The following is a 27,668-nucleotide window of genomic DNA, read 5'->3' as shown; positions in this document are numbered from 1 at the left end:
CACTGTTTTGCTTCTACCTGATGTTCAAAGTCTAGGAATACTTCTTCCTTTTTGAATCTCTGATCTGGTTTAGTCCCAGCAGTTACCTGGTCTCGCAGCCCGTGTTCTGCTGTCTCTGTAGTGCTTGCCTACTTTCGTCGCCGCTGCGTTTCGTACTTGGCTGAGCCTAAAGCCCAGCTTCATAGTGGAGGCAAATAGCTCTCACATTCGCTCTCTGACAACATACTGTCAGAGTAACTGCCTTGAGGTGGTCACCTACAGGGGATTCAATAAAAAACAAACCTTTAAAATACAAGGCTAACCCCATGTATCGGGAAGGGGTAGTGCTTACTTCTCTCCAAAGCTTTGGGGTTTGATTACCAGTGCATTGTCCGCATATCGTGGTGAATGCAATCTCAAGTGATCCCGTGAAGGTTTTATTTGAGAATTTCCTTTTACTCTACGTTGTTTTTTGTGACCGCCGACACCTCTGGGCTTTGATCAGTCATTTTTCGCGAGAAGTTTTTTTTCCTTTTTTTTTTCCTTGGTTGGGTGTGGTGTGCCTGAGTTCACCTAGCACACATGGCTGAGCCCCGGAGCAGAGGGCTCCTGGCGTTTATGGCCGGTGCCACACGGCTCCTGCCTTGTGCCAGCGGCGAGCCGCGGGGCTGTGCCGATGAGTCAGGGCCCGCCGGGGAGCCGGGCTCGCCCCGGGCAGCGCCCGCTGACAGCGGGGCCGGGGTGGCACCCCCCGGGGCTGACGTGGCCGGGCGGCGGGGGGACCCCCATAGGGCGGGCGGTGCCGGGCCAGGGGCTGCCCCCTTCTCCTCTCCTCTCCTCTCCTCCCCGTGTTGTCCCAGCCCGCGGGGCCCGATCCCCTCAGCCCCACCGGGCTGAGCCCCTGCCGCCGGGGCGCGGCTCCAGGCGGCTCCTCCGCGCCCTCGGGCGGCGCGGGGCACAGATACGGGGACACAGATAGCGGGGCACAGATACCGGGACACGGAGACCGGCCCGGCCCTGCCCTGCCGTCGCCCACCCCGTCCCTCGCCCCTTCCCCGGGGCGGGCGGCGGGCGCGGCCGGGTGAGTCAGCGCCGCGCCGGGGGGGCTCGGGGCGGGGAGGGCCCGCCCGGCCCTACAAAACCCCGCCCGAGCCGCCGCCGGCCCCAGCCGCCGCCAGAGCCGCCGCCAGAGCCGCCCTGCCCGCCCCGGCCAGGTGAGGGCCCCCCGGGCAACCCCCGGCCCCCAGCAGCGGCGCGGGGGCGGGCGGCGGGGCCGGGGGGGGCGAGCGGGGGTCGGGGCAGCCGCTGCCACCGAGGGAGCGGGGCGGGGGTCGGCCGCCGCTCTCCCCTTCCCCTTCTCCTTCTCCTCCTCCTCCTCCTCCTCCTCCCCCGGCCGCTGCCGCCTGTTGCCGTTTCTCGGCTTCCCCTCGCAGCGGCGGCTCCAGGGGCGCTCCGTGTGCCCCGCAGCGGGGCCGGGCGTGGCGGCGGCGCCCGGGGAAGAAGAGGAACGGGCGGGCACCACGGGGCACCCCGGGGCGTCACCCGCCTGTCCCGGCACGGCTCAGCCCGAGCACCGCCGCGGCGCCCTCGGCTCGCCCTTCTGCCCCGGGAGCGGGAGCAGCGCGCTCGGCCCGGCGGGGTGGGAGCGGAGGGGCGGGGGCGGCGGGGGGGGCCCGGGCCCCCTGCGGCTCCTGGCGGCCCGGCCCGGGCGTGGCGCTGCCGCTGCCGGCGCTGTGCGGAGCCGCTCGGGGCTGGGGGGGCACAGGGGCGCTGCTGGCTGCTCTAACGGGAGGAAAAGGGAGACTTTTTATTATTTCTATTTTTATTTTTCTCCTCCAAGGTAGTTAGGCAGGAGCTGGTCGTGTTCTTATGCATGACGGTTTTAATACTTACTATTTTTTTCTCCTAGATTTTTTTTTCCTGTAAAATCTCTGAGGTGAAGTAAGTTGAACTCAAAGAGAGAAAGAGCCTCGTTCTTGTATGTTCAGTGCCCTCCTGGAACGGGGCATCTCCTGGGTTGTTAGTGCCTGTGGAAGAGAACGGTTCTAGAGTGGTTTGTGGCTGCGTGGTTTAACAGTTTTGAAGAGCCCTTTGTTTAAAGTATTTTTTTTTCTCCAAGTAGTGACTTCAAACGTCCTGCTAAGTCCTGCAGCGTGGTTTGGAGAGAGAGTGAGCCTGACAGATTTGTGCTGGCAGTTAGCACAAAACGCGCTGTACATGAAATAAGCACCCAGCGGCTTCCATTGCATGCATCAGCCACTGCAGCTCTTCCTCTTCCCCACTCTCCCACATCTCCGTTGCCAGGCCTCACCCTGGTTTGGAGACCTGACACAAATGTGCTTGGAGGGAGGTGGTTTCCATTCTCTCATTCCGGGGATGCCGCTTCTTTGGCTCATGTGGATGGGAACACCCTTTGCTCAGGCTCTGTCTGCAGGGGTAGATTAAATTCTTAAAATGCTAACTCTGCTCATTGAGCAATGTAGTTGTTTGTGCATACCTGGCACTTTTTTCCATGGATCCTGCGTGGGTTTATGTTTGTTTAGTTTTCCCCTAACATCACATATCTGGGCTGCCTCTGGGATTCAAGGTATGAGGCTTTCCTGAGGGGATGTGGAGGATAGACTAGACCCAATACAATAATAGGTTTGGATGCCACTAATCACTGTTGGTGGTGAATGCAGATTGGGGTCAAATAGTTGTTCATTGCTTTTAGTAGAATAACAATTTGATTCAGGTTATGTAGTACAAACTTATGAATCAAACTGGCTATAGAAACTTGCCTGAAGTTATTGAAGTATCTGTTTACATTAGGAGGGTGGGAAATGGATTCTTTCCAGCATAAGGAAGAACAAGTTTGTGCATACATTTTCTATTTACATGCTCAAACCCAACCAGAACTTCTCAAATCTACATTGGATAGAATCAGTTCCTCTGAAAAACACTCAGTCTGTTCTCAAATGTGATGGCCTTGCAGAGCAGGGTGTGACAAGAGATGCATTTGTTCTGAGCAAAGACCTTCCTCTGCAAAGTTTCTTGGAAAAACTCCCATTTTTTCTGTGGCCAACATGCCGCTGACGGACGGGTGGTTGCTATAGCATTGTTGTGTGCTGATGACATGAACCTTCCAGCCCCAGCCCTACGTGAGGGCGTGTTAGTTCTGTTCCTGGATGCTGTTCAAGTGTTTTGTTCCAACAAGCCTGATTCAATGTGGTTTTTAATTGATTTAGAAATAGGAGTCTTGCGAAAAGCTTTGTGAAAGATTATACTGCAGTTGCTTTGCTTCAGTTTTCACTGGTGTTTTCTGGTTCTTTGCGGCAAGGAAGACTACAGGACTTCCATTGCTTATCTGTGGGTTGTAACACTGTCCGAGTACAAAGGTCTCATTGTTAGGCACTTAATTTTATTGAAATAAACATGAAGAATTTCATAACTCTGGAATATGTCATCCACCTCTAAAGGGTATATGTAATAGTGCCAACAGCTCACTACAACTTCTGCTGCCTATCTTTAAAAAGCTGGGTTGGATTTTTGCTCTGAAAAAGATTTATTCTCAAATAAATCAATGTGTGACTGTGCTTTTCATTCTCTGCCCTTTTTTTCCTCCCTGGGATCTTAATTTCCCATGAAATAGAGTTGCATTTGTTACTCATATACCTAGGTTGCTTCAGAAGATGGAAGGTTTTCTTGCTGTATTTTAAGTGAGGAAACATGCAATTACTGCGTTTCTGCTACGAAAGCAATATAGTTGTGTTTCTGCATTTTATTTCTAAAAGTAAAGATTTCAGTGCTTTTTTCTTTTAAAAGAACTGGGGGGGGAGGATTTCTAGGTGTTAAAATAAAGCATAAATACTTGCTTTACAGTTTCAACCAGATCTCTGCTATTTAGAAACTATTTGTAACTTATTGCTAAATTCTGAGGTCTTGATTCCAGATCTGATCATTGACTGGAGGGTAGTTTGGTTTGTCTGGGGTGTTTGCCTGAGGAAGCCCCAACATCATAAAGAGTCACGAGTAATTTCAGTCAATGACAACAAGTTCTGAAAACCTCTGGAAAGGGCACACCTAGGAGTTGGCTCAGAGGGCATACTACCTGGGCAGTGGACTGGGAACTGGTGACAGCATTGAAGTGAAGGGAATAGCTCCCAGTGAGGCTGAGAATAATGCAATTTTGATTCCAGGTCCAGTTATCAGTTAGTTTAACGTCATTGATCTTAAGGTGTTACTGAACTTTCTCTCTCACCTGTTGTCAAGCCAGCTCTTTTCCCTGTTTGATAATGCTGTCTCTACAGCTTGACTGTAGAGCTCCTGAGAAGCAAGCTTTGATTTCAGTGGACAAAATAATGTTTGCTGCAGGTGCAACCTGAGTGACTGGAAGGAAATGTGAATGGCAATATCCTTCCTTTCAGCAGAAGAATTTGCAAGCTGTTTTTTGGGACTCCATCAAGCCACTTAAATATTGCCTCTGGTGTATAATCTGTGGGGAATTAAAAAAAAAAAAAAAAAAAAAAAAGAAAAACTTCCTTAGTTGAGAGACCCTTCCAGTAAAACAGCAATACAGCCCTGGCAAACGTCCCTGCCCAGAAAGCAGAGCTGAAAATAAGCAGGGCATTGTAACATACATACATCAAATCACTGTTTGTTTTTGCAATGTGTCTGTCTCAGGGCTGTTTTTTTTTTCTGTTTTTCTTTACATGTCGTAGCAAGATGTTGTACAGTTTCTGGCAGTGGAGCAATGATATTGATTACCTTACCTCATGGGCTATTATTCAAGCTAACATTTTAGAGTAGTCTTTGTTAGCTGGTATCTGACAATCACATTACTAATGGGCATTTGTAGCCTTGCCCTGAGGCTCTTATTACTGGGAAGTCACTGCAATACCATATGGTATTAGAGGCATTGAGGCCTGTGTCCAGGATTAAAGATTAAACGACATTATGATTTTGTAAAATGTTTGCATAGATATAAATAGTTTCAGTGTATTTTTTGAGCACCTGAGGAATTTAGCATCTGATTTAAATGCTGTTACTTGTTGCTGATGTTTGGATTTGAGCTGAACCAGGCTATACTCCTTCTTCACAATTTTCCTTGCACCGAGTTATAGGTTCAGTTCATCTTCTTTGTAAGGTAGAGATTATCCAGTTCCTAAGCAGCAGAAATTGTTTTATAAGAAGTAAAGAAAAATTTTTGTTGTACTATAAAGCGAAGACCCTTCACTGTTGCATTACTTATAGTAGTGTGGTTTGGAAACTCTTAAATCATCATTCTTGCTTGGGATTAGTTGGATTGTATTGGATTGTGTCAGTTGCAGTGCTGCAGTGTGCAGGTGTGTGTAACATGCTGCTCTAACTGTAAATATACTTAAGTCTGCTTGTTCTGTTTTTTCTCTCCCTCCAGCATTCTTTCACGATGTCTACTGTCCATGAAATTTTAAGCAAGCTCAGCCTTGAAGGAGATGTAAGTATTATTATTCAAACCAGAAAAGTTTGTTTAACTTAAATGCCGTGTCTTTTTTCTTTTACAGAACTCTTCCAGCAGTTTTGCTGAGCTGTACGGTTCACAGGATTCCGCACATCTCTTCTACTTAGACTTATTTTGACTAAAATCTGGTCTGTAGTGGTCTGTTTTCAGCCACACGGCTACTGTAAATCATAAGACAGTTGTATGAGGTGACTAAGGACAGCTTGTCCAACTGGCCAGCAGCATGAGCAATGTTCATGTGCAGTTTAATCAAAATGCTGGAAAATCACACTCTTTGTTTGATTTCTTATATTGCAACATTAGATGGTAGGGTTACCAGTGTACTGTCAGGATATTGTGCCATGAATTTGTGGTTCTGTGATTGGTACTGAAGAGGAAGTGAATCCCATGTACGCATCATTTCATCATGGTGCTTATAAACTTACTATACATTTAAATTTTATGACCAATAACTGCAGACCTGAGCATGGTACAAGCAAACTTTTTGCTGATTTTTGGTACTTGTGAAATAAGTTAGACTGTATGATCTCAGTCAAAGAGCTGATGAAAGTAACTAGTTAGCGCACTGTAAGTAACAGAGCTGATTTTGTATAGCGAAAGCAGTCAGTTCTTCAGATTTCTTGTCCATCTTAATTTCAATGGGGAATTTCTTTTGTAATAATATTTGAACAACCTAGTTTTATGTGAGTAATTTCAAAAGTCAAATTCGAGTACCATTGCATGCCAGCATTTTCATCATAAATCTTGCCTGCCACAGAGCTGAAGAAATTCTAGGGATCCTGTTTGTTCTGTAGGTCTTAAATTGGAAGCCAGAGTTGAGTAGCCAGTTCACATAAATGATTTGCCCAGTTCCATTCCCCTAAATAATGATTCAGCAAATTAGCTAATGTTAAACACAGTATTTCAGCCATCCATTTTTCTCAGAATAGTTTTTAATTTTTGTAGTATAGAATAGGCACAGCTGAACCCTATCTTCTGCAATAGGGGACTTGTGCATTCTGCATCATTGTTATAGCAACTGATTTGTTTCAAGACCAAAAAACTGCATTTACTAACTGGCCTGCTTGCTTCAGACTCCTTCAGACTGCCTTCTCTTTCCTGTAAGGAAAGAAGGAGTTGTTGAGGTGAAGTTAATCTGTGCTTGCCATTTCTGCATCTCTCCACAAGAGAGAATTGAAAGATTGTCAGAGATCTTCCTGATATGCTTTATCATATCCTCTTTACACTGGAAAACGGAAGCCTATATTTTAGTCATGACTGTATAGATCACTTGCAGGGCGATGTCAGGCCAACTCATTTTTCAAACATGACTAGTGTTTTTTTTTTAAGGCAGATACTGAACTGTAGGTATCTTCAAAGATTCATGGTTTCTGGAAGAAATTTTTGGAAGAAACCTTTTGAGCTTTCCCGTTAGTGATGTATAACCTCTCATTGCTGTTTTGTTCTTCCCAGTATGGTTTAATTCCTCCAGCTTGGAGGCAGTAAACCAGTTGTAGGATGTCTGAAACAGACTAGGTGTGTGGGGAAAAAATGATCTTCCCCTGCTTTAGTCTGACCCAAACTGCTGGTGCATTTACACAGTAGGATGAACTTTTACTGTCACATCCTGGAAAATTTTGTACTGAACTGAATGCAAAGTCCGTTGGAAAAACTCTTCTATCTGAAAGCATACACTAGCTGTACTCTGGTACCAGAGTAATATGAGACCTTATTGTCTGGAATGGCTGTTTTTCATAGTCAGAATAATCAGCCTGATAAGACCTTTGCATACTTCATTGAGGTACCAAAGAGTCAATAAACATCGCCTCAGAGAGTAAAACATCTTTGTGGATGCTGATTTTGGAGACGATCCATTTACTGGTGGAGTAGCTGGCAGTTTTCTGTCTTTCCTGGATATATATCTGCATGGCACTTTCTGGGTCTTTGAATGGTGCCTGGAGATCTGAATGCAACTTGCTACATGCACTGGGTGGAGAGACACCAAATGGCTCTGAGTGGCCCCCAGATGGCTCCCACATTGCAAATACGCTATCTATGTATTTTCTCAGTGTATGATATGGTCTTGCAGTAAAATACTCTGTCCAAATGGCACATAAACTAGAGCTGAAGGATAGGTGCACAACTGTACTCAGCTCACCAGCTGGCTTACATCAGATTATCCAGCTATGGTGGTTAAACAGGAGTGCCACATGGAGTTGTGCATGTGCGTACTAATGGGCATCAGTTTAGAAATCTTTCAGGCACAGTGATTTCTTTGAGACTGCATTGCTCATCTCCATTTACTGTTTTTGTTAGCAATTCAATCTGCTAACAGGAAAGGCTGAGCTTTGTGGTGTGGCTGTGGGCCAGACTGCAGTCAGTTGCAGCCAGTTGTGAGCTGATGGGAAGAGACCAGCAAGAATGGTTCAGTTTATCAGTGCTTTATGGACTCCAATCTCTGCAGAGTAACACAGACCTTCTCAGGAAGGTACAGTGGCTACAGCCAGAGGAATCTTCAGGACAGCATCAAATGTAGTTTTGTTTTTGTTGTTGTTGTTGTTGTTGTTGTTTTTTGTTGTTTGTTTGTTTTTACAACTTAGAATTTCTTAATTAAAATTTGTCCTCCTTTTAACGACTTGTCTGTAAAAAGATCTTCGAGGCACATTAAGATATCTTAGTCCTGTTTATGAACCCTGATTTCTGTTACAGTTAGGGACTGAAGCAAATGTTTCCAGGGATCCTTACCAAAAAAGCTTAGTCACTTAGGGAACAGCTATGGTCATTTCAGATATTAGTCACTATGCATCTCTGCCAGAGTTTTAGCTCCCTAAATTTGGCTCACCAGAATGGGACTTATGCATATTTCTCAGCTATTTATATGAAAATCTGTGGTTTAGTTTAACCTGCCCATGGGAGGTGATATGAGTTAATATGTTACTTGCATTGAAGCAGCTGAGAAGAGCTCAGTTGCTATTCTCTTGACCTCCTGTTTGAAGCTACAGTCCTCTGGAGAGGGCAATCATAAACAGCTGATAAAATCTGGTAACTTCTAAAATGTTCCAGTTGTAGATACTCAGCAAACAAGTGCTTTCTTAGCAGAGGTAATTTGAAGTGTTGTTTAGTTTTGTTGGCCTTGTGCTGGTTAAGCCAAGCATCTGCAGGCACAGACTTTGAAAAGGAGACAGCAAGTAACTTGTGCTTTCTGGAAGTACAGGTTCAAAAAGATATATTTGGTGTTGTGTTTAATGTCCATGAGATAGAGGATGAACAATCAGCAAGTCAGAACAAGTTTCACGCTCTATCTCACTCTACTTATTTTTTTCATTGTAGCTTGAAATCACAAGTAACGTGTTGGCTTCAAATCTAAAATACTGCAGACTTTCACAACAGTTGCTTAAAACTTATTTGAATTACCTTTATGTAGTCAATTTTCTTCAAATCTAGCCAGAAAGCTCTAGATTTTAGAAAATCTAGGATTAGCAAATAAACTTGGAATGTGTTAGATTTTTGCTACGGTAGTATCTATTTGTGCATGGTAAACATATCTGAATGGGTTTCTGGAAAAGTCACATCTGGAGAACAGAGTTTGGTGGCTCTTAGCAGAACTCAGTCTTCATAAATAGCCCAAGGTAGTTGTTGTATTTAAACATTTGGCTAAATAACAGCTAACTAAAGGAGGTGCATGTTTTATTAACTGCAGTGAGAATAGCTTGTATTAACTTTTCTTTTTTTTCTATTCTCCCCCCCCCCCAGCATTCTCTCCCTCCAAGTGCATATGCCACAGTTAAAGCATACTCAAACTTTGATGCTGACCGGGATGCTGCAGCCTTGGAAGCAGCCATCAAGACCAAAGGTGAGGACCGTGGGCTGTGGGTTTGATCCTTCATGTAAGTTAGAATGCTTACATACAAAAAACAAGCAACCAAACAAAAGGTAAAGCATCACACAACCAGCATTCCAACACTTTAATGTCCATAATCTGGATACCTGTTTTAGGGTTGGGATTTTTCAGACCTCAGTGATGAAATCTGAACAGTTAGATTTTGAGATATGTAAATGTATGCTTTAAAACACGTTTTAAAAGGTTGTACCCAGGAGTTGTTTGGGTTATTGCTGAAAACACCCACTTCTTTTCTCTTGGCTTACCAACATTTGAAATTCTACTACTTTTCTGCCAGTGAGAATCAAGTGTCAGCTTCCATGGCAATGATTTGGGACCAAGGTCTGAATTGCAGATTTCTATTGGATTGGACATTGTTTCCTGTCAGCTCTCCATTTTAGTTCTCCATTTTAGTTCGATTTTGAACTAAATGCTTGTGTATCTTGTAGGGGTCAATGTCCTAGAAACAATAGAGTCTAGTTTCTGAAATGATGTCGCAATATTCGATGAGTGGGGCAGTATGTCAGTCCACTACTTCTCTGAAGCAGGCTCCCAGGCAGACTTAAACGTCCTTTTATCAGTGTCAGGATCCACCACTTCTGCTGGCTGGTGGGGAGACCATGATGAAGCAGAGGAGATTCAGCCCCATGGAAAAGCCTGGTGTACTGAAACAAGCAGGAGTACGGCGAGTGTGGGCTGTAACTCCCGAGTAATACTATGTTGGTATTCCTGTGGTGGTGATCCTTGATCCTTGTCCTGCTCTAAAACAAAGGAAGGGTGTGTGCTAGGCTTTCCAGACTTTCTTGGGGCCTAAGAGGCAACACCTGGGCCTAGCTAGAACTGGCAAGTGTTTTGCCTACACTTCAGAAGAAGGAGAAATTTAAAAGCCAAACAATTTCTCATCAGAAAGAAATGCTGAGTCTTCCATCAGTGCCAGCAAAGCACATATTTGGCTTGCTATAAAACATAAAATACTACCCATCTCTAACAAGCATGAGGCTCTCTTTCACAAGATTTCTTAATTTAACAGGAGAAATCTGTTGTATGCTCGTTAAAGTAGGCTCAGTTCTGATTTTAAATGATTTTATGGACTTTTTAAAAAAGTTTAATTTTAAAAAAAGTAAATGTTTGGCAGAAGATGCTTTGCATGCATGTAGAGTTTTGTTTAGATTTAATATGTATATGAAATACATATTTTACAATCCTTGGAGTAGTCTTTCAAGTCGCAACTTTTGTAGCGACACTACAGAATTTATATTGTGTAGAGTCTTATCTCTGGGTAAAATTATTTGGATATATCTTACGCATTCTTACATAAACAATATACAAGTACAGTATTTGTGATGGGGGAAGCCAGTTTTGAGAAGCTACCATTTAAATACCTAGTTATTTCCCAGCAATGCAAACTCCCTGTATCAGTGTCACCTCTGTTTTGATGGTTGTGTGTTACGTGGGTAAAACTTAGCCTTGCTTGCTAAACAACAGATCTATTTGCCTCAGGACAAAAACCTGGGTTAGAATATCTGACTGTTCTGTTCTATGTAATATCTCAGTACTCCAACATTCATTCACACTCTTCAGATTAATTCTTCAGAGGTTAGCCATCTATTTATCTGTTGCGGGATCCGTGAGAAATACTGTGGTGTGTTTATTGGGACTTAGATGCTATCTGCAAAAACTGTGCTGCACAAATACACTGCTCAGCATTTTGCTGGGCTTTCACTGGAGTTGAGTTTAGTGGAGGGTTGTTCTGTGTATCCAACAGCCTAGAAAGGGAGATGTGCAAATATGGCTCTAGAGTATAGAAAAACTGGTAGCAGTTAGCAATAGTTTGAGCTAGAGTTTGCATAATGCCAGTGAATTGTTACAGTTCTGTCTTGTTGCATTTGTAATAAATGCCATTGCTATGCTATTTTCACTTTTATAGTATTGAGGTTTTCTGTAGAGTTCATCTAGTACCTTAGTATTTTCTTTTTAAGTGTTGTTTTGCTGCATAGGACAAGAAACGATTTAATATCTGTATAACACTCTGTTATGCCCTTCATGTTGTATAGATTAGCGCAGGTATATGAGCTTAAATAAAAGAAATACTAGTAGAGCATAGTCTAGATTTCCTTTTCATTCTTTGTAGGAAAGAAGACTGCTAAAGTCTCTTTCTTGTTTCCAAAGTACTCCCCAGAATTATGACTTTATGTATCTCAAATAGTTTAAATAATTGTCAGGCTAGTTTGTGAATAGTTCAATACTTGCAACTCAAACCACACCCTTTTGTTGAGGTCTGTGGTATATCTTTTGATTCCTTGACTGGCAGAATTCAAACATGGGTTTTATTGTAGGAAAGTGTTTGTGACATTTGTGACATATAATTTTATATATATATATGTGTGTGTGTGTGTGTGTGTGTGTCCAGAAATCATTAAAACAGTAATGAGGTGTAAACCATAGTATAAGTCTTGTGTGAAATCGAATTCACTTTTTTATGTGGTGTGTTCAACATGCCCATACCTTTTATCAGAGTTTTTCTTGTTTTGAAGTAAAAGTTTAGAGGAATTGTGCTGGCATGCTGGTGAGGGGGCACAGTGCCCAAAATTCACCAAACTTTATCAGTTGCATATTCAGAATATTAATAGTATCAGTAAAGAAACATTGCAACATAGTTTGGGTTTGGTGCAATCTTACTAAGCAAAAAGCCAATGCTCAAATTAGTCCTATTTTATCTGAGTTTTTCCCTTTAACTCTAATGGGTTTGGGGTTTTATCCAAGGAAAATAAAGACAAGTCATGGTCGTGAGCTCAGTCAAATGGTTATAGGACTGTGTTGGTACCAGATCTTTGATGGTTCTGAGGTCTTGCAAGGGCTAATTGCATACATCTCCCCCTAATAACGGGAGCCAGCTACAATCCCGCTTAATTGATGGATGCAGGTTGATGATCTCTGTCGTACTTCAATGCTGTTAGGGCTGATAGCTTCTGGTGTTCTGTCCGTTGTGCATTTGAAAATGAAATTGAAGAGAACAGACTTCAACTAAGTGAGCTGAAGGAACATATGCCAGCTCTGGCAAAATAAGAATGTTTGCTCTGTTCTCACCTCCTCCAAGAAAATTAGGAGACTGTTCACATCCCCTTTTTTGTTCAGAACAATGCTGGTGCTGTTGTTTTGGCTTGTGGAAATTCACGTATGGTGTCTTTTAACAAAGAAAAGACTGTATCTAACAGTTTGCATGTGCTCATTTCCTCTTTTTTTTTTTTTTTCTTTTTTTTTTCCTGATTGAACCATGATCTTACCAACACAACAGATTACCTTGTTTAGGAGGAAAGTTGTCCTTTATTGGGGGAGTGGGGGTGTTGAAAGTATACTTAGCAAGTATATTTCCATCTGCAAGGAACCTTCTGTATTTAAAAAAAAAAAAAAAAAAAAAAAAAAAAAAAAAAAAAAAAAAAAAAAAAAACAACTGAGCAACTTTGTTACCCATTGATAAAAATACACTGATGAAATCTATCCTGAAACTTCCAGAGACTTTAGTGAGCAGCAGAGAAAAATGAGCAGCTGAAATGCTCCACCCCACCTCAGCAGATGTGAGTCAGCATCCTGTCCAGGCAGTACCATTCCCAAGTGTGCAGTCCGTAAATGCCAGAGCAATGAGTTGGCGCATATTTCCATCCACAAAGCATTTGAATAAGAAATTTGGATGCAGTCATTTGTGGGCTTCTAAGCTATCACAATTGTCATAAAACTTCCAAATGTCATTTATCAGTTTTGAATTGTTTAAATTTAGAATTTATTAAAACGATTAAGAGATTTTTCTATGCCTAAGCCCCGTAAAGGCTGAAAAGCTGTGTGCGTGTATGGCCATTTCTGGACTGGGAGAATTTGCTTTATTTTGTAAAATGGAAACACTTTAAAATGTTCTATCTGTAGATTATGGCTGAAGTGTGCAGTCAGCATGTTCTCAGACCAGAATTTCTAACTAAGAGGTATAATGCTTTCCAGGGTTTTTGGTATTTGCAGGCCAAGCTTATGTGAATAAGAGCACGGATGTAGGTCTGCCTCGATATGAGCTAAGGACATGGGGCTATCAAGTACAGTACTTCCACATGAAAAATGTGGGCAACAGGGAGACAGGAAGCCGAATCTTTCAGACTTGTTTCAGATTCTCTAACTAGGAACTACAAATTTTTTTGCAACATTGACTATGATTTATTATATAGTATCTATTGCAGTTGTCTCACGCTGCTGTGAGGTTGCTTTTGGTATTAGGGAATATAAATGTAAATGGGTTCTGGCAGGGATCCAGGATCTGCTCCTAGCTGCTGATGCATTCTGTGCTGTCTGGTTTCTATCAAAAAAAAAATCATCACTTACACTAATGTGTGCACAAATGTGAAAGACGCTATTTGTAATGTTTGTTGTAGTAAATGTAGAGAACTGAGTCCCTCTGGGCTTGATCTGATGTCTAGTTTAGAACCTCATATTTGCTTAAAGCCTACCATGCAATTCACTATTTAAAAAACTATACACAAATCATCTTTCTGTTGCAGAACATGCACTGTATTAGTCTTAGATGTACAATACTTAGAAATACATTTTTCCTTTTCTAAGCTTGTAGTTGAATATCAGTGCATGGATTTGGAAATCATCACTTAAATTCATTTAAAGCTACACCTTTCTTGAGGCATTGTTCAGCTACTAAAATAGAGGTTGGGATTTTGAACACACAAATCTCTAGCTAGCTTTATTAAAGCTCAGTGCAAATCTTCTCATTGTGATTAAAAAACAAACAAACAAAACATACAATGTTCCCTCCAGTGTGGAAAAAACAAACAAAAAACCCACAACCAACGACTATACAAACTACTACAGCTGGGAGAACACAGAGTATACTGTTTTATTTTCCTCATTTTTATGTTTGGAGTGTTAGTTAAATGACTAGGGGGTGAATTAGAAAATATAACTGTTTTATTAAGAAGCCTTAATTGAAAACACTGAACTCAAATGTTTAAGTTTAAATTTGTTCCAGTTTTAAAGCCTGTGTTCTTGAGCAACTTGCTTTGCAGAGTACTGAGTGAACACAAGTGAAGCAGAAAACAGAAGCAGCAAAACAGGTCATGGACTAGACTTAGTTGATGTGTTTACTTGCCTGTGCACGCAAAGATCGGCATTGCATTGAAAATCTGGTCTGTCTCCAGTGCCAGGGCATTACATATACCAATTAATAAGAGCAACTGAAGTTTGCTCCAGACAGCGCATATGCTGTGTTTTGAGTGTCAGAGAACATACTAATACAAAGTGGAGGGTAAAAAGAATTTCCTTAACTTGTTGTCTTATGTCTTTTTAGGTGTGGATGAGGTCACCATCATCAACATCCTGACAAACCGCAGCAATGAACAGAGGCAGGATATTGCTTTTGCCTATCAGAGGAGAACAAAAAAGGTAGCAGAACTTGCAGAAATGCTAATTATTAATTTTATGGATAGTTACTAGATTTTCAGGCCTTGTACGTCTTGCAGTTAACTTGGAATAAGCTGGAGATAAATACTGTTTGGTTATTTTTTTCAGTGGAAGATGCACATACTGTGCTCATATGTTACAGTTTAGGACTGGGAGTATTCCAAATAGGTCAAATACGTACAACTGGGACTGAAACCTTTTGGATACAGTGATTTCCTAGCACTTACAGAAATCATAATGGGTAACATATCAGCCATCCAGCCATCAAGATTCCATGCTGAAATGTGTTCAACAGCAGTGAAAAGCCATTGACAGCAAGTGTCTCAATTGGAAGGAAAAGGTGAAAAGCGATGGTCTTAGGGGAGATACATATATTGTTAAGACAACTCAGCATAAAGAAAACACTCCATTTCTGTTCACAGGTGTAGTTTAAATGAGAAAAGACTGCAGTCAGTTGTGCTACAAGTGCTGCAGATGTGGAACAAAGTGATGTAATGAGCTGAACTAGGTACTGTCCTGTCAGAACTATTGTATACACTGATCTATTGATGGAGAGAAATCTAAAATAATAAGCAGCAGTCTGCATAATGAGTCCTTCTGTCTGGAAGTCAAGAGATGTTCTCTTGACTTTTGAAGTTGAAAGGCTTATAATTTAAGTTTTATGCCCACATAAAAGAAGAAACTTGTGTAGAGGTGGAATTATGATGAATGTATCTCTTTCAGGTTTGCCGGACCCCAAATGGTAGTCCTCCAAGCCAGAATGCTCATCCAAAACCACATGTAAATGTGAAGTTTAGTTTTGTAAATTCACCAGCTGTTATGCATGGCTCATATAGGCACATATGTGCGGAAACACACATAGGTTGGACACATGCATGTGTGCACGTCTGCACCTTGGCAGTCACTTCCTGTGGGCAGTGGGAAAATCTTCCATGTAAGCTGGACCCTAGTAGTCAAGTGTATCACTCTAAGCTCTGTTAAATGTTTTGCATGACCACAAAAATGCGCAGTCAAGAAAATATGCAGCTTCTTTCATGTAAGTGTTTTTATCTCTTCCTTTACTTTTTTTCCTTGCTGCAACCCAAAAGCAAACTGACTTTATCAAGTACAAAAAGTGCCAAAGGATAAACAGCTATAGAAATAACAGAAATCTTCAGTAGAGACCACTCAGTGAAATAAACAAGTGAATGGTAAGAGAGGAGAAAATGGAATACAAAAAGACGTATCTTGTTCAATGATGCAGGTATATGTTCCAGGGAAAGTATCTCATGGATTTGTTTGGCAATACATTGTGCTAGGCTCCTCATTTTGTGTGTTGCAGGATTTCTCAATAGATTATTATAACAAATAAAAAGTTGCAGATCTAGCCCCATTTTCATTCCTATGAGTTGAGCTATGTTTAATGGGAACTACTGGTAATCTTGAGGAATGGTTTGATCTATGAAATCCTTCCCCATCACAAGCATTAGTGGAACTGGGGGTTCTGCATGTGTGTCTCTCCAAAGCTTCACGTGTTTCTGGTCAATCCTAACTGCCACCAATGATCTCTAAGTTTGAAAGGATCTGCTAATAGCCACATGCTCATTTGGAACACTGAGTAAAATCATCAATTTACAAATAGCAAAGAAAGCAGTTACATGTCCATTGCCTCCTATGTGCTTCTCTCCTATAGCACTCCTAGCTGTGGCTGAGGATGGCAGAGTGGAGCCCCCGCTTTACTACGTGTGGGGAGAAGCTCTTATCTTTCCAGGAGCCTGCTCATATGAGGGCATGTTCTTGATTCAGTTTGGGGTGTTTTGTTACAGTTAGTTTGGTAACTCATATTCTATTGATTTGTATTTCCGTCAGTCTTCATGTGAAAGCGCAAAGATTGCAAAGCCTTTACTTGTTTAATTGTGATTCATGTCATTGTTAAAATTAATTTTAGAGGTATGTGGTTGTTTTCTCTTTCAGCTGATGTCTGAAGAACCTGTTTCCACACAAATAGTGAAATCTTGTATGCAGTCAATTAGTGTACTAAAATATCTGTTGGACTAAAGCAGCTAGATGCCCAAGACTCAATGTTGTGGTCAATCCATGCAGTAAATGCATGAAGTATTAGCATATATTAGCATCCTGAATTAAATTGGTGACTTTGGAAATAAATGCCTTGGCTGTTTATTTCTCTGGTACAAACTTATTTGCAGTTTTGCTGAGGCTACTTTTATCTTTCTTCTTTTCTTCCCTGCCCCTCCATCGCACAAATTGTTACTGTAGAAAGCAGCAATTGATAAGCAACAACTCTCTTCTGAGTGCTGTGTACTTACCTTCAGCTTAGGGAAGGTATTGACCTGTGTGGACTCCAGACTTCATTCCAGGGATTTGAACTTTGGAACTGTACTGCAATGAAGCTGATCCTAACAGATCCTAACAGATCCTAACACCTTCAGATGTTCAAGCAACATCTGAATTCCATGAAAGAGGGTCTGTCACTGACTTTAATGCAGACCCGCATGCATCCTGTGAAGTGAATATACATGTTTCTTCATCTAGGATTGACTGGTGATTAACAATAGACTTTGGATACACAATTCTGATAGTTTTCTTGAAGATCAGGGTATTTTTTCTTCCCTTAAGGATCATTCTTTTTCTCTTCAGCTGGCTGTTTGGGAACTGGGCCTTTACAGTGGAATAACTGCAGTCAGTTTTCCAATGTGTCAGCTAATATAGGGTTGTGATAATAGGAAAAACACAAATAATATGGTGCTACAGGGAAAACTGTGAACGTATGATGGAGAAACCTGACAGTAGGGAGTCATACTCAGATCTGTCAGTGCTTATTAGATCTAACAAAGTGTCTGTGCTTCAAGACCAGAGCTGAGTTGTTCAGAGTCACTTGGATGTCTTTGCATCATGCTTCCCAGCACTTTGCCAGCCACCAGTGAATTTCTCTGTATAGTCAAAGGATGAGAAAATTTCGATTTGCCCTAACTTCATTTTTAGGCTTTCACAAAACAAAAGCTCTTTATGTTCTGTTTCCTTGTCGATTGTTTAATAAACACTGTTGCAGGCTTGGTGATTTAAAGCACTGCAGGCTAAATTCACTGGAGATCAGAAGTGAGCTTTAATTTTGTCCTTCCATCCTGTCTCCTTTTTCTTTACAGGAACTTTCAGCAGCACTCAAGTCTGCTCTGTCAGGTCATTTAGAGGCAGTGATCTTGGGCTTGCTGAAGACACCATCACAGTATGATGCATCTGAACTGAAAGCTGCCATGAAGGTAAATAAGATTTGTAATTTCAGTCTGTTAGTCTGATGTCACTATGTCAGGAATGAATTTGTATTCAAGGGCAGTTTTCAAATACGTCCTTTATTTTATTTTATTTTATTTTATTTTATTTTATTTTATTTTATTTTATTTTATTTTATTTTATTTTATTTTATTTTATTTTATTTTATTTTATTTTATTTTATTTTATTTTATTTTATTTTATTTTATTTTATTTTATTATTTTAGTTTAGTCCTACAGTTTAAGCATCCATCTGCAAGGCATCCAAAATCTCAGTGGGAAATTAAAGAAGTTCTGTGATTTTTTTCATGTGATTTATAGGGTTAATTAAATCCTCTTTGTAGGAAAAATTGAATCAGGTCAGGTGTAACTGATAGGCTGCTCTGACTAGTTGCAGTTCTCGTGACTGTTCTTTAAAACAACGTACAGGTTCCTAGTACAAAAAAAAAAAAAAAGGATAAGAGAGCAGCTGCTAGCTGGAACTATTAAATCCTCTGCATGCATTTATAGGCTGAGAAAGTAGTTTGCAGTTACTGGGTCATATCACTGATTTTGAAAGAACATCATGTACCAGGCCTGCATCTGTGTAGAACATAAGGAGGAGGGGGCATCAAAGCATTCTTGGAGCAGCAGTAACTCACTGAACTCAGTCCCCTACAGTCACACATAAGCATGGAATAGGTCACTAGTTGAGAAATATCTGCTCTGCCAGCCACTGAAACAAGACTCTGAGAGGTGCTCATGCCACTGCTTTCACCTTTCTAAGCAAACTAAAGTTTGGAAGCTTGTATTTATAATCATCCCTTAAATTCCAAATATTCTTTATGTGGTTATTTTTTTAATATGTAAAAAAAACCACACAAGTATTACAATTTATATGCTGAAACTCAGAACAAGACAGAGATGATTTACTAATTTGTCCAGACTATGAAAAGCAAGTAGAAAAAAAAAAATGCCATTACTGATATGGTAACCCTTTAATGGGGGGGCCAAATCCATTCTTTGAGCAATCAGATGCTGCCCTCTTCTGGTTTAAGCCCAGGCTATCCAGAATTTGCTGTAAATCTAGTGTGTGTGTGTGTGTGTGTGTGTAATTTATGCCATATTATGTTTAGGATAGCCATATACTTGCAGCATTTCTGCTGCATTTACCACCTGAATACCAAACCATTAACTTAGAGTCACTATAGGTACAAAGTATTATATTCTCTTATTAAGTTGGACATTCCCATCTCCCAAGCACTCAGTCTACTGTTCTGAGTTTGCTTGAGCTTAAGATCGATTTGATTATTTTCTTAACTTTGCTTTCATAGTTGGAGAGGTATCTGGAGGGAGGTAGGGAAGAACAAATTGGTTGCTGCCCATTTGCATGCTAAGAATCAGAGTTTCATCCTGTGCTGTCAATACAAAGAACCACCCATAGGCTGCCATAAGTTGACTTCCAGCAGTTGCAGTGGTGGTGGTGAGGTTGCTGAGAGTTACAGACACTTGTGAAAAATGCACATTGCCCAGAGAGAATACTTGCAACAAGATTTCAAAGCTATTAGAGAAAACTAATATATGGCAAATAGAAATGTTCCATCTGGGGTTTCTCTGGCCCATTAGAAACATTTACCAAACAGTTACCAAAAATATCCTTGAATGGTTGTGCAACTGTTAAGAGTGGGAGAAAGGAGAGAGGATAATGAAATATCTGTAAAATATTTTGAAACTGTTCAAGCATGTCTGTTTATTTCTAGCAACTAACTGAATGTGTTCCAGGGTCTGGGAACTGATGAAGACACTCTCATTGAAATCATCTGCTCACGGACAAATCAGGAGCTTAGTGAAATTAATAGAGTCTACAGAGAAAGTAAGTTCATTTTGAAAGTTTCAATGCATTATGTTTGTACATGAAGCTACTTGGATAATAACCCCTTTGTATTGATTTAACTGAATTTCTTATACCATGTCTGCTTTGATTCTCTGGTGTTTGGGTATAAGAAATTTTAAATTGGCATGTTGGATATTAGTGTGTGTATATAGTTTCATCTGTTGCTTGGCAGCAAACAAGTTGGAGAACATTCACTACTCATCTAAGTTGTGGCTCAATGTTCTTTTGTAAGCTACATAGTTCTGTGAACAGTGATAGAATCAACAATGAAAGATTTATGGATTCTAGGGTCAGTTATGCTATAAATAGGTGAATTTGAACCCCCCTAAAGCATACTTAGAAGTTTTTTGTTAGATCTGCCAGAAAAGACATGAAGTAAAACTTCATAAAATTATATATTCTCTTTTTCAACTTTTATAAAGCATTTTATCTGATTTAAGGTATAATTCATTTAAGGAGATGTGACAACTTAAGGAGATGCGACAGTGACCTAAGGTCCATCTTAAAACATTTCTTTCCTTTAATATTCATAATATTTACACATTGGTCATTCTGTTTGTGTTCATTACAATTGGTAGTACAGCTGTCCAGTACCTGTTTGTTTCCTTGAGCTTCAAAACTGAGCTTCACCAGAAATAGATTGAAATAGAAAAAATTGTTCTGTGCTAATGCTTAATTGTTGTCAAGCAATTCCACTAAGACACTGGTAGAATCAAAAAGGACAAGCAAAAGCAATGTAGTCTTAATGACATATATTGAAAAAACTATGTAACAGTGGAGAGAATGTTGCTACTGTAAATGAAATTGCTGTACAACAGGAGAGAGAATGTGATCTTGTAGCAATTAGAAAACCACAAAGATGTTGAGACACCATACTGGAATCACATGCAACATTCCTTTTTTCTATCATAACAATTTTGTCTTCTGCATTAAACTTGTAATTGTAGTTGTCTAATTGTAGGTCCATGAGTGGTGAAGGTCTAAATGCTACGGCTGGCAAACAAGCAGTCATTGATAACTAAGATCAGTGTAGTAGTATATTCAGCTTAAAGCAAAATTCCCTTCCTTTTAATATCCTCAGGCTCTCCTGTTATCTTTCCACATCAGGAGGTAGCCTTTGTTGACATGGGAACTCCAGAAACTAGCTGATAGCAGTGGTTTTTTTCTTTTGTATGGAAGCATGCGTTTTCCTTGCTTTCCATGTATGATTTAGATGGTAGCTGTATGTTGCTGTGCATAAAACAGTCATCAGGTACTGTTCTAGTAATGAGGTATTTGTAGGATACCTTTAATTGAAAAAGAATTTTTTGTTTTCTAGTGTACAAGACAGAACTGGAAAAGGATATTATATCAGACACATCTGGTGACTTCCGCAAGCTGATGGTTGCCCTAGCCAAGGTGGGTCTTTGTCTTTCCGCTTTTCCTAATGTGCCTGCCCATTGGTAATTGACTGGTGATTGCCAGAAAAGCAATAGGATTTCTGATTCAATATTAAATTTCCTTGTATTTTCAGTCTTTTGAAAATAAATAAAAGTAATTTAAATGTTGAAGGACGGTGTATTTTGACAGGAACACAGTGTTTATAGCCACTTCATAAGCAAAGCATAGCTTCATTCATAAAGTGAAGCATAAGTTTACTCATTTAGCAAACACTGATTAATAAAACAAAAGAGAAAAAAAATGCATGTAGTAAGTTGCTCTCAATCAATTAAATGTCTTCTAAACCCTGCTATTCTCATTTGAAGGGCAAAAGATGTGAAGATACTTCTGTGATCGACTATGAACTGATTGACCAAGATGCTAGGGTAAGTGCTAGTAAGAACCATGAAATGTCTCAAGTTGGCCAAACTTACGGAGATATTCAGAGTACAATTTCTGTGAGAATTAGAAGCATTTATGAAGACAGGTGTGTATATTTCAGATGGTATTGTTTAGCAATGTTTGCATGCTCTCAAGGTATTTGTTACTTGCAATCTTGATAACAATTTTCATGGGCTACTTACCTGTACAGAAACTCTCTGGTATTTCTTTCAAGCGCATAGAAAATGAGATCTTGTAACAAAAGGGAGCATCTTGCAAAGACTGGCAACCAAAAAATTGCAAAAGATTCAGAGAGGGATTATTGAACTTCGTGGCTGTGTAATGCTTGTTGATTACACCTGTAAGTTACCAAAAGCAGTTCTGCTGAGGTAAACACAGCTAATTAGAGTAATTGCTTTCTAATTACCTCTGTTTAGTTTTAGTCTTGGTTTTGGGTTAGATCTATATATTTTGTCCTTAGTGATCTGCCCAGCCATGTGTCCTTTTGTGTAACACGGACACAGTTCCAGTAGTGCTCTTTTTCCAGTAATTGTATATATTTGAGATGTTTTTTGTGTAACTCATGATTTTGCTTTACTTTCTAAACTCAGGAACTCTATGATGCTGGTGTGAAGCGGAAGGGAACTGATGTGCCCAAATGGATCAACATTATGACTGAAAGGAGTGTTCCACACCTGCAAAAAGGTACTGTTCAAAAGATGGATTTTTTTTTTCCCTATAAGAGCAAGTTAGAGCAAAGTAGTAAGTATTTTGTCCCAAAGGTGATGGAGATGAGTGTGAAAAGTAATAAAACAAGGAAATCTTACTCATATACATATTGTTACAATTTTTTTTAATTATCTGTGGATATGTTAATCTCAAAATTTGAATGTAGAGCTCTTTTTTACATTTTTTTTTTTAACTATTTTTTTTGCAACAATTGCCCAGTGGTATGCCATGTACATTATGTACATTGAGAATGAAAATGTTACAAATCTAGAAAATGGGTTGTGTGAAACCTTGAAGAGGTCCTTCAACTTTTCATTCTGTCCCAGGGTAGGTTAGCTATATCACACATTTAAATTTGATATTGAAGGCCATCAAGCAGCTTCTGTAAGCACATGGGAAAGCCATTTGAACATTATTTTCAGGAGCTAAATCACTGTTGTTTCTAAAAATACTAGTGACAGGACTAACTGGTATTCTAGAGGATTGAGGAGGTGTTCAAGGAAAACAAAAAGATGATAGTATGGGAACTTCATTATCAGCTGGCAAACTGGCTGTAGTTAAGAGAGTTCTCAGAGGGACTTGGACAGACATTTTTTAAAAAGATATTTTTTTAAATCATTTTTTAAACCATGTCTCTGCATTGCTCTGTCTGCATTTTTGGTTTGGGTGGTTACTTTTACAGCTCTTGATTTGACTTTGATTTCATCTGCTTTCTTTCTTGTAATAGTGTTTGAGCGGTACAAGAGCTACAGTCCATATGATATGTTGGAGAGCATCAAGAAGGAGGTTAAGGGAGATCTGGAGAATGCCTTCCTTAATCTTGGTGAGTTACTCTGAAGTCGTCTACCTTTAGATAGTATCTTTTTTGGTGCACTTGCAGCATAATGGGATGAGAAGAGGGCCCAGGTTCTTCTGTATCTCTGGAGGAGAAAGAAACTAGAAGAGCTGGCACTATTAGGTCCATTTGCATATTTTAGGACATTACAAATATTGAGAAGTAGCAGATTTTTGCCCTCTGCAAAATATATATCTTGATTGCCAAATGAAAATGAAAAGGCATGTTTTGTGATCTGTTGTTAAAGGGTCAGTGTCGCAGAAGTTAATGTTTATTTCCCCCAAACACAAAAGGTTGGAATTCTAGCTGGGCACATTAAGCATTCAACATAGACATAGGCTGGAGATAGAGCTGTGTGTGTGTGTGAGGGAAGATGGGATGTGGAAGATACTGGGTGGCTGCTATTGTGGTATGCGATGAAAATGACTAGGGTATTGCCCGGTTTCATGGGACATTTTCTAAGAAGAGAATTCATTTCAAACTGAGAGAAACAAATTGTTTAAGGAAAATGCAAAACAAAGAAAGGGATAGCCAAACAACTTGTAAACAATCTCAGCTTAAAAATGATTACTCCAGGTCCCCTTCTGGAGAAACTGTTGGTGGAAACCTTCTTTTGAGTACTTAGCATGTCTTTAAAAAGACTCCAAGATTCTGTGTTCTGTTCTTACATGAATGGCAGGGTATGTACCTATTCATTGTCTTTCTCTCTTCAGTCCAATGCATTCAGAACAAGCAGCTGTATTTTGCGGACAGACTGTATGATTCCATGAAGGTAGGGAAGACTGTTCATTCTTACTACTCATTATCTTCTAGCCATTGTTTCATCAAATTTTTGTTTGTTAGATAGTTTTATTCATATGATGTGTAACTGGCATGTGGATGAGTGAACTAAGACTTAATACTGTTCAAAAGCTGTTTAATAGCTATATGTATCTGGTGTAGGGAAGTGCAGGGGAGGGTCATGTAATAACGATCTTCATTAGATTAGTTGACTGTTTTTGCAGGTAAACAAGAGCTGATAGTAGAAAATCTATCTATTGAAATGCCAAATCAGATAACTAAATTTGCCTCAAAAGATTTCTTTGAGAAAAGGGATGGAAGAGAAATGCCTGGTGACAGCTGTTAGACAATACCAGGAAGAAGACCTCCTGGTGAACTGGAACTGCGGATTGCAGTCTAGATAGCTAGATTGGTGTCTAGAAGTTGGTCAAATACTGCTGATGAGAAGGGTATGTTCATGCTCAAATTCCTGGATCATAATAATGACTTTAGTTAGAAGGTGTAATTCATTGGATCTTTTACTGATGCATCTCAGTTACCTGTAGTTCGTTGTTTTTCTGTCAGTTACAGCATCCTTTAATGCATTTCATCTCTTAAAGTTCTAAATGTGAATGTGCTTGTAGGGCAAGGGAACCCGTGACAAGGTCCTGATCAGGATTATGGTCTCACGCTGTGAGGTTGACATGCTGAAAATTAAGAGTGAATTCAAGAGGAAATATGGAAAATCCCTCTATTATTTCATCCAGGTAAGTTTTCAGCTTTCAGTTTATATTAATTGTGTGGATGTTCTTGGTGCTCTTCTTTGGGCTAATTCTACCATTAGAATTCATGGGAAGTCCTTCAGAGGCTGCAGTGAGAATAGTAGGTCATTACCAGTTATCAATGCCCGATAGAAAAACCAACCTTAAACTTTCAAGTCTACTGCTGGTGCAGTTCCTGGCAGCCAATTGACTGTTATGTGTGGGTTTAGTCCAATGAGTTGATTTATTATAAAAGAAAATTCTGTTCACCCATCTCTATCTCAGACTAAAAGAAAAAAAAAAATTTGCTCTAGGATTGCTGAATGAACATATCATCTGAATTGTTATCTTTCATTCCAGTGCCCAAGGAGTAGGCTTTTTAGCCAGATTTTTTGTCCCTTTGTGTGATTGGGTAGAGGAAATATTAAGTGATAGGTTTTATTTAATTTGGGGTATAGGTAAAGAGCTTGTGCAGCTGTTGAAAACTGTTCCTATATCCACCTTTGCATCAGCAAGATACGTTCTTCCTTGTTTAGATGTAGTTGCAATCAAAACCTTAAGCCCAAATCTTTTCCTAAAAATGTCAATTTGAAATGATAAGGAAGTTGTCAAAATTGTGAATTTAATGTATAAATTTTTGTGGTGATTAGTGAAAAGGAACAGAATCAAGTTGTTCAGCTTTCCTTTGTTGTGTTACTCTTTTTTGTACCAAAATTTCCTGTATTGACCTTGCATATGTTTTGCAGAAATGATAAATAATTCCCATTCACATTTAAGTAAAACTCAATTGTGATAGTCTACTCCAGGCTGGCAAGGCTTCAGCTGTAAAACAGTCAGTCCCACATGTTTAGAATATAAAGTGTATGCCTTCGTATTTTGCAATTGTTTCTTAATACATTTTTTTTTTTGTCTTTACAGCAAGACACAAAAGGTGATTACCAGAGGGCACTGCTGAACCTGTGTGGTGGAGAGGACTGAAAACTGTGATGGAAGAAATCCAGATCAAGAGACATGCTTTTTCTGCTCTTCCTGTTACTGTAACCCTAGGAAAAATGACTTGCCTGGCTAACCTTGACTTGCCTTTCTATCTGCAAGACCACTGTTATAGCATGCTTTCCAAGTGCTGTTTGCACTTCTTTCAGCAGCAGTGCTCTGCTTGGTTCTGCCAAAGTCCTTAACAGCATAAAGCCACAGAAACTAACTAACGTTCCAGAGATAAGAGGTGAAAGTGCCTCTGAAAGACCGCCTCTTTGTGCAATGTTTCTAATAAAACTTAAATAAAACGGAAGTTTTACTTTAAGATGTATCTCTTTTGGACCTTTAATTTGAAAATTGCGTGAACAATTGACACATATTTAGCCTTTGCCAACCGTTCTCTGTATTTTGTTTTCTCCCCACGGCTGAAACCTTATCTTCCTCCCTCGAAGCCTTTCCCCTTTTTGGTTATGCAATTTCTTAAGAAAAGCAAAACGATTCCCCTGATTTTTATTTACGTATGTTTGCAAATCAGTGACAGTAAAACTCAAGCCCCAGGTGTTTGTTTTCGTTTTTTTTTGGCCGTGTAAAACATGGGGCGAGTATTTGTGAGTCCCCCTCCAGCAGCGTTCAGAGCGGGCCGCGCCCTGCCGGGGTGCCTCAGGCCTTCGGCCCGTGAGGAGGCAGCTTCCCGCCTTTTGCCTTCCCGCCTTCTTCCTTCCCGCCCTTTTTCCCGCGCGTGCCGCTCCCGCCGGGCCGCGCCTCGCGCCTGAGGGGCGCTGAGCTCCTCAGCAGGCTGCGGGCGGCCCCCGCGCGCCTCTCGTCCGCCTCAGGGGGCCCGGGGCCGCCCAAAACCCAGCCGAGAGCCGTGAGGGAAGCCGCAGGCGCACGCCGTGTCCCCGTCGCCCTGCCTGCCGCTCAGGGAGTCCTGTTTGCTGCTGTGTAGTGACAGGTATTCAACGCTTCACTCGGGAGTGTTGCGTGTCTGCCCTCCTGCGTCGGGGCCGAGGCGAGCCGGCAGCGTGAGGCGAGGGCCCTGGGTGCGCTGTGAGCGTTCACTACGCACATCCAGCCCCTCACAGCGGCTCCCGGCACAACTTCAGTATAAGCATTAAGTAACTGACGAGAAACTGTTTTTCTCGTTTCTCAGCTGTTGTTGCTTTGGCAATAAGAAGCTGCTAGCATGTATCAGCTGTTTTCTCTCAGACATTACCTCTTTTGTGGCCCTGGTTCAGAGGCAGATGGAGTTCTATGGGTAAATCTTAAGACTTTTAAAATCAAGCCTTCTGAAAAGAGAAGCATGCAGTAGCCTGTTTCGTGTTGCTATTGAAGGGGTGAGAGATCCATGCAAAAATGCCTTGTGGCTGTACACCACAAGGAATATTTGGTATAAAATGCAGTTGATAAAATATTGGTAACTTAAATACACAAATGATAGCATTTTTCAGGAGCAGCTCCAATTTAATGCCTGATGGAGCAGTGTCGTTCACACCTGGTCACAAAATGCCTCTCTGACTAGATTTGTACATCTAAAAACTATTGCTGAGAGAGTAAATTACTCTTTGAATCTAATTAGGTAAGCCATCTCTATAAACTTTGCTTGCTCATATGTGGCCGTGTAAAAGAAATGAAATGGCGAGTATTTTTCCAGTTCGTGGAATGAACAACTAGAATTTGATGGCTAGCGTGCTTTGCCTTGCTGCTACATGGTGTTTAGAATTGCAGGCAGTCCTTCTTTGGGAGCAAAGTGATGTTAAATAAACCTGCACAGTTTCAAAGACCGGGATCGTTTTTGCTAAATGTAGACTAGAAACCTATATTAGCCTCCTGTGAATTCTAAAAATGTTTTCTGCATGTAATACGTGTTTTGTTGATGTCATTAGTTTATATATATATATATTATT

General features: G+C 40.6%; 1 protein-coding gene across 1 annotated transcript; it reads left to right on the top strand.

Annotated features, from left to right (window-relative positions):
* The first annotated feature begins 1,146 nt into the window (after positions 1 to 1,146).
* Positions 1,147 to 26,089, top strand: ANXA2 (annexin A2). The gene is made up of 13 exons (XM_032194881.1): positions 1,147 to 1,193; positions 5,375 to 5,434; positions 9,191 to 9,290; positions 14,653 to 14,747; positions 17,909 to 18,022; positions 19,794 to 19,884; positions 21,224 to 21,303; positions 21,651 to 21,710; positions 22,317 to 22,410; positions 23,162 to 23,257; positions 23,983 to 24,041; positions 24,673 to 24,795; positions 25,708 to 26,089. The coding sequence occupies exons 2-13, from the start codon at positions 5,387 to 5,389 to the stop codon at positions 25,765 to 25,767; spliced, it is 1,020 nt and encodes a 339-aa protein (XP_032050772.1). The 5' UTR covers positions 1,147 to 1,193; positions 5,375 to 5,386; the 3' UTR covers positions 25,768 to 26,089.
* Positions 26,090 to 27,668: the final 1,579 nt, after the last annotated feature.

Source organism: Aythya fuligula, chromosome 11 (genome assembly GCF_009819795.1).
Source record: "Aythya fuligula isolate bAytFul2 chromosome 11, bAytFul2.pri, whole genome shotgun sequence".
Lineage (NCBI taxonomy): Eukaryota > Metazoa > Chordata > Aves > Anseriformes > Anatidae > Aythya > Aythya fuligula.
This window is presented reverse-complemented; position numbering and strand designations above follow the sequence as displayed.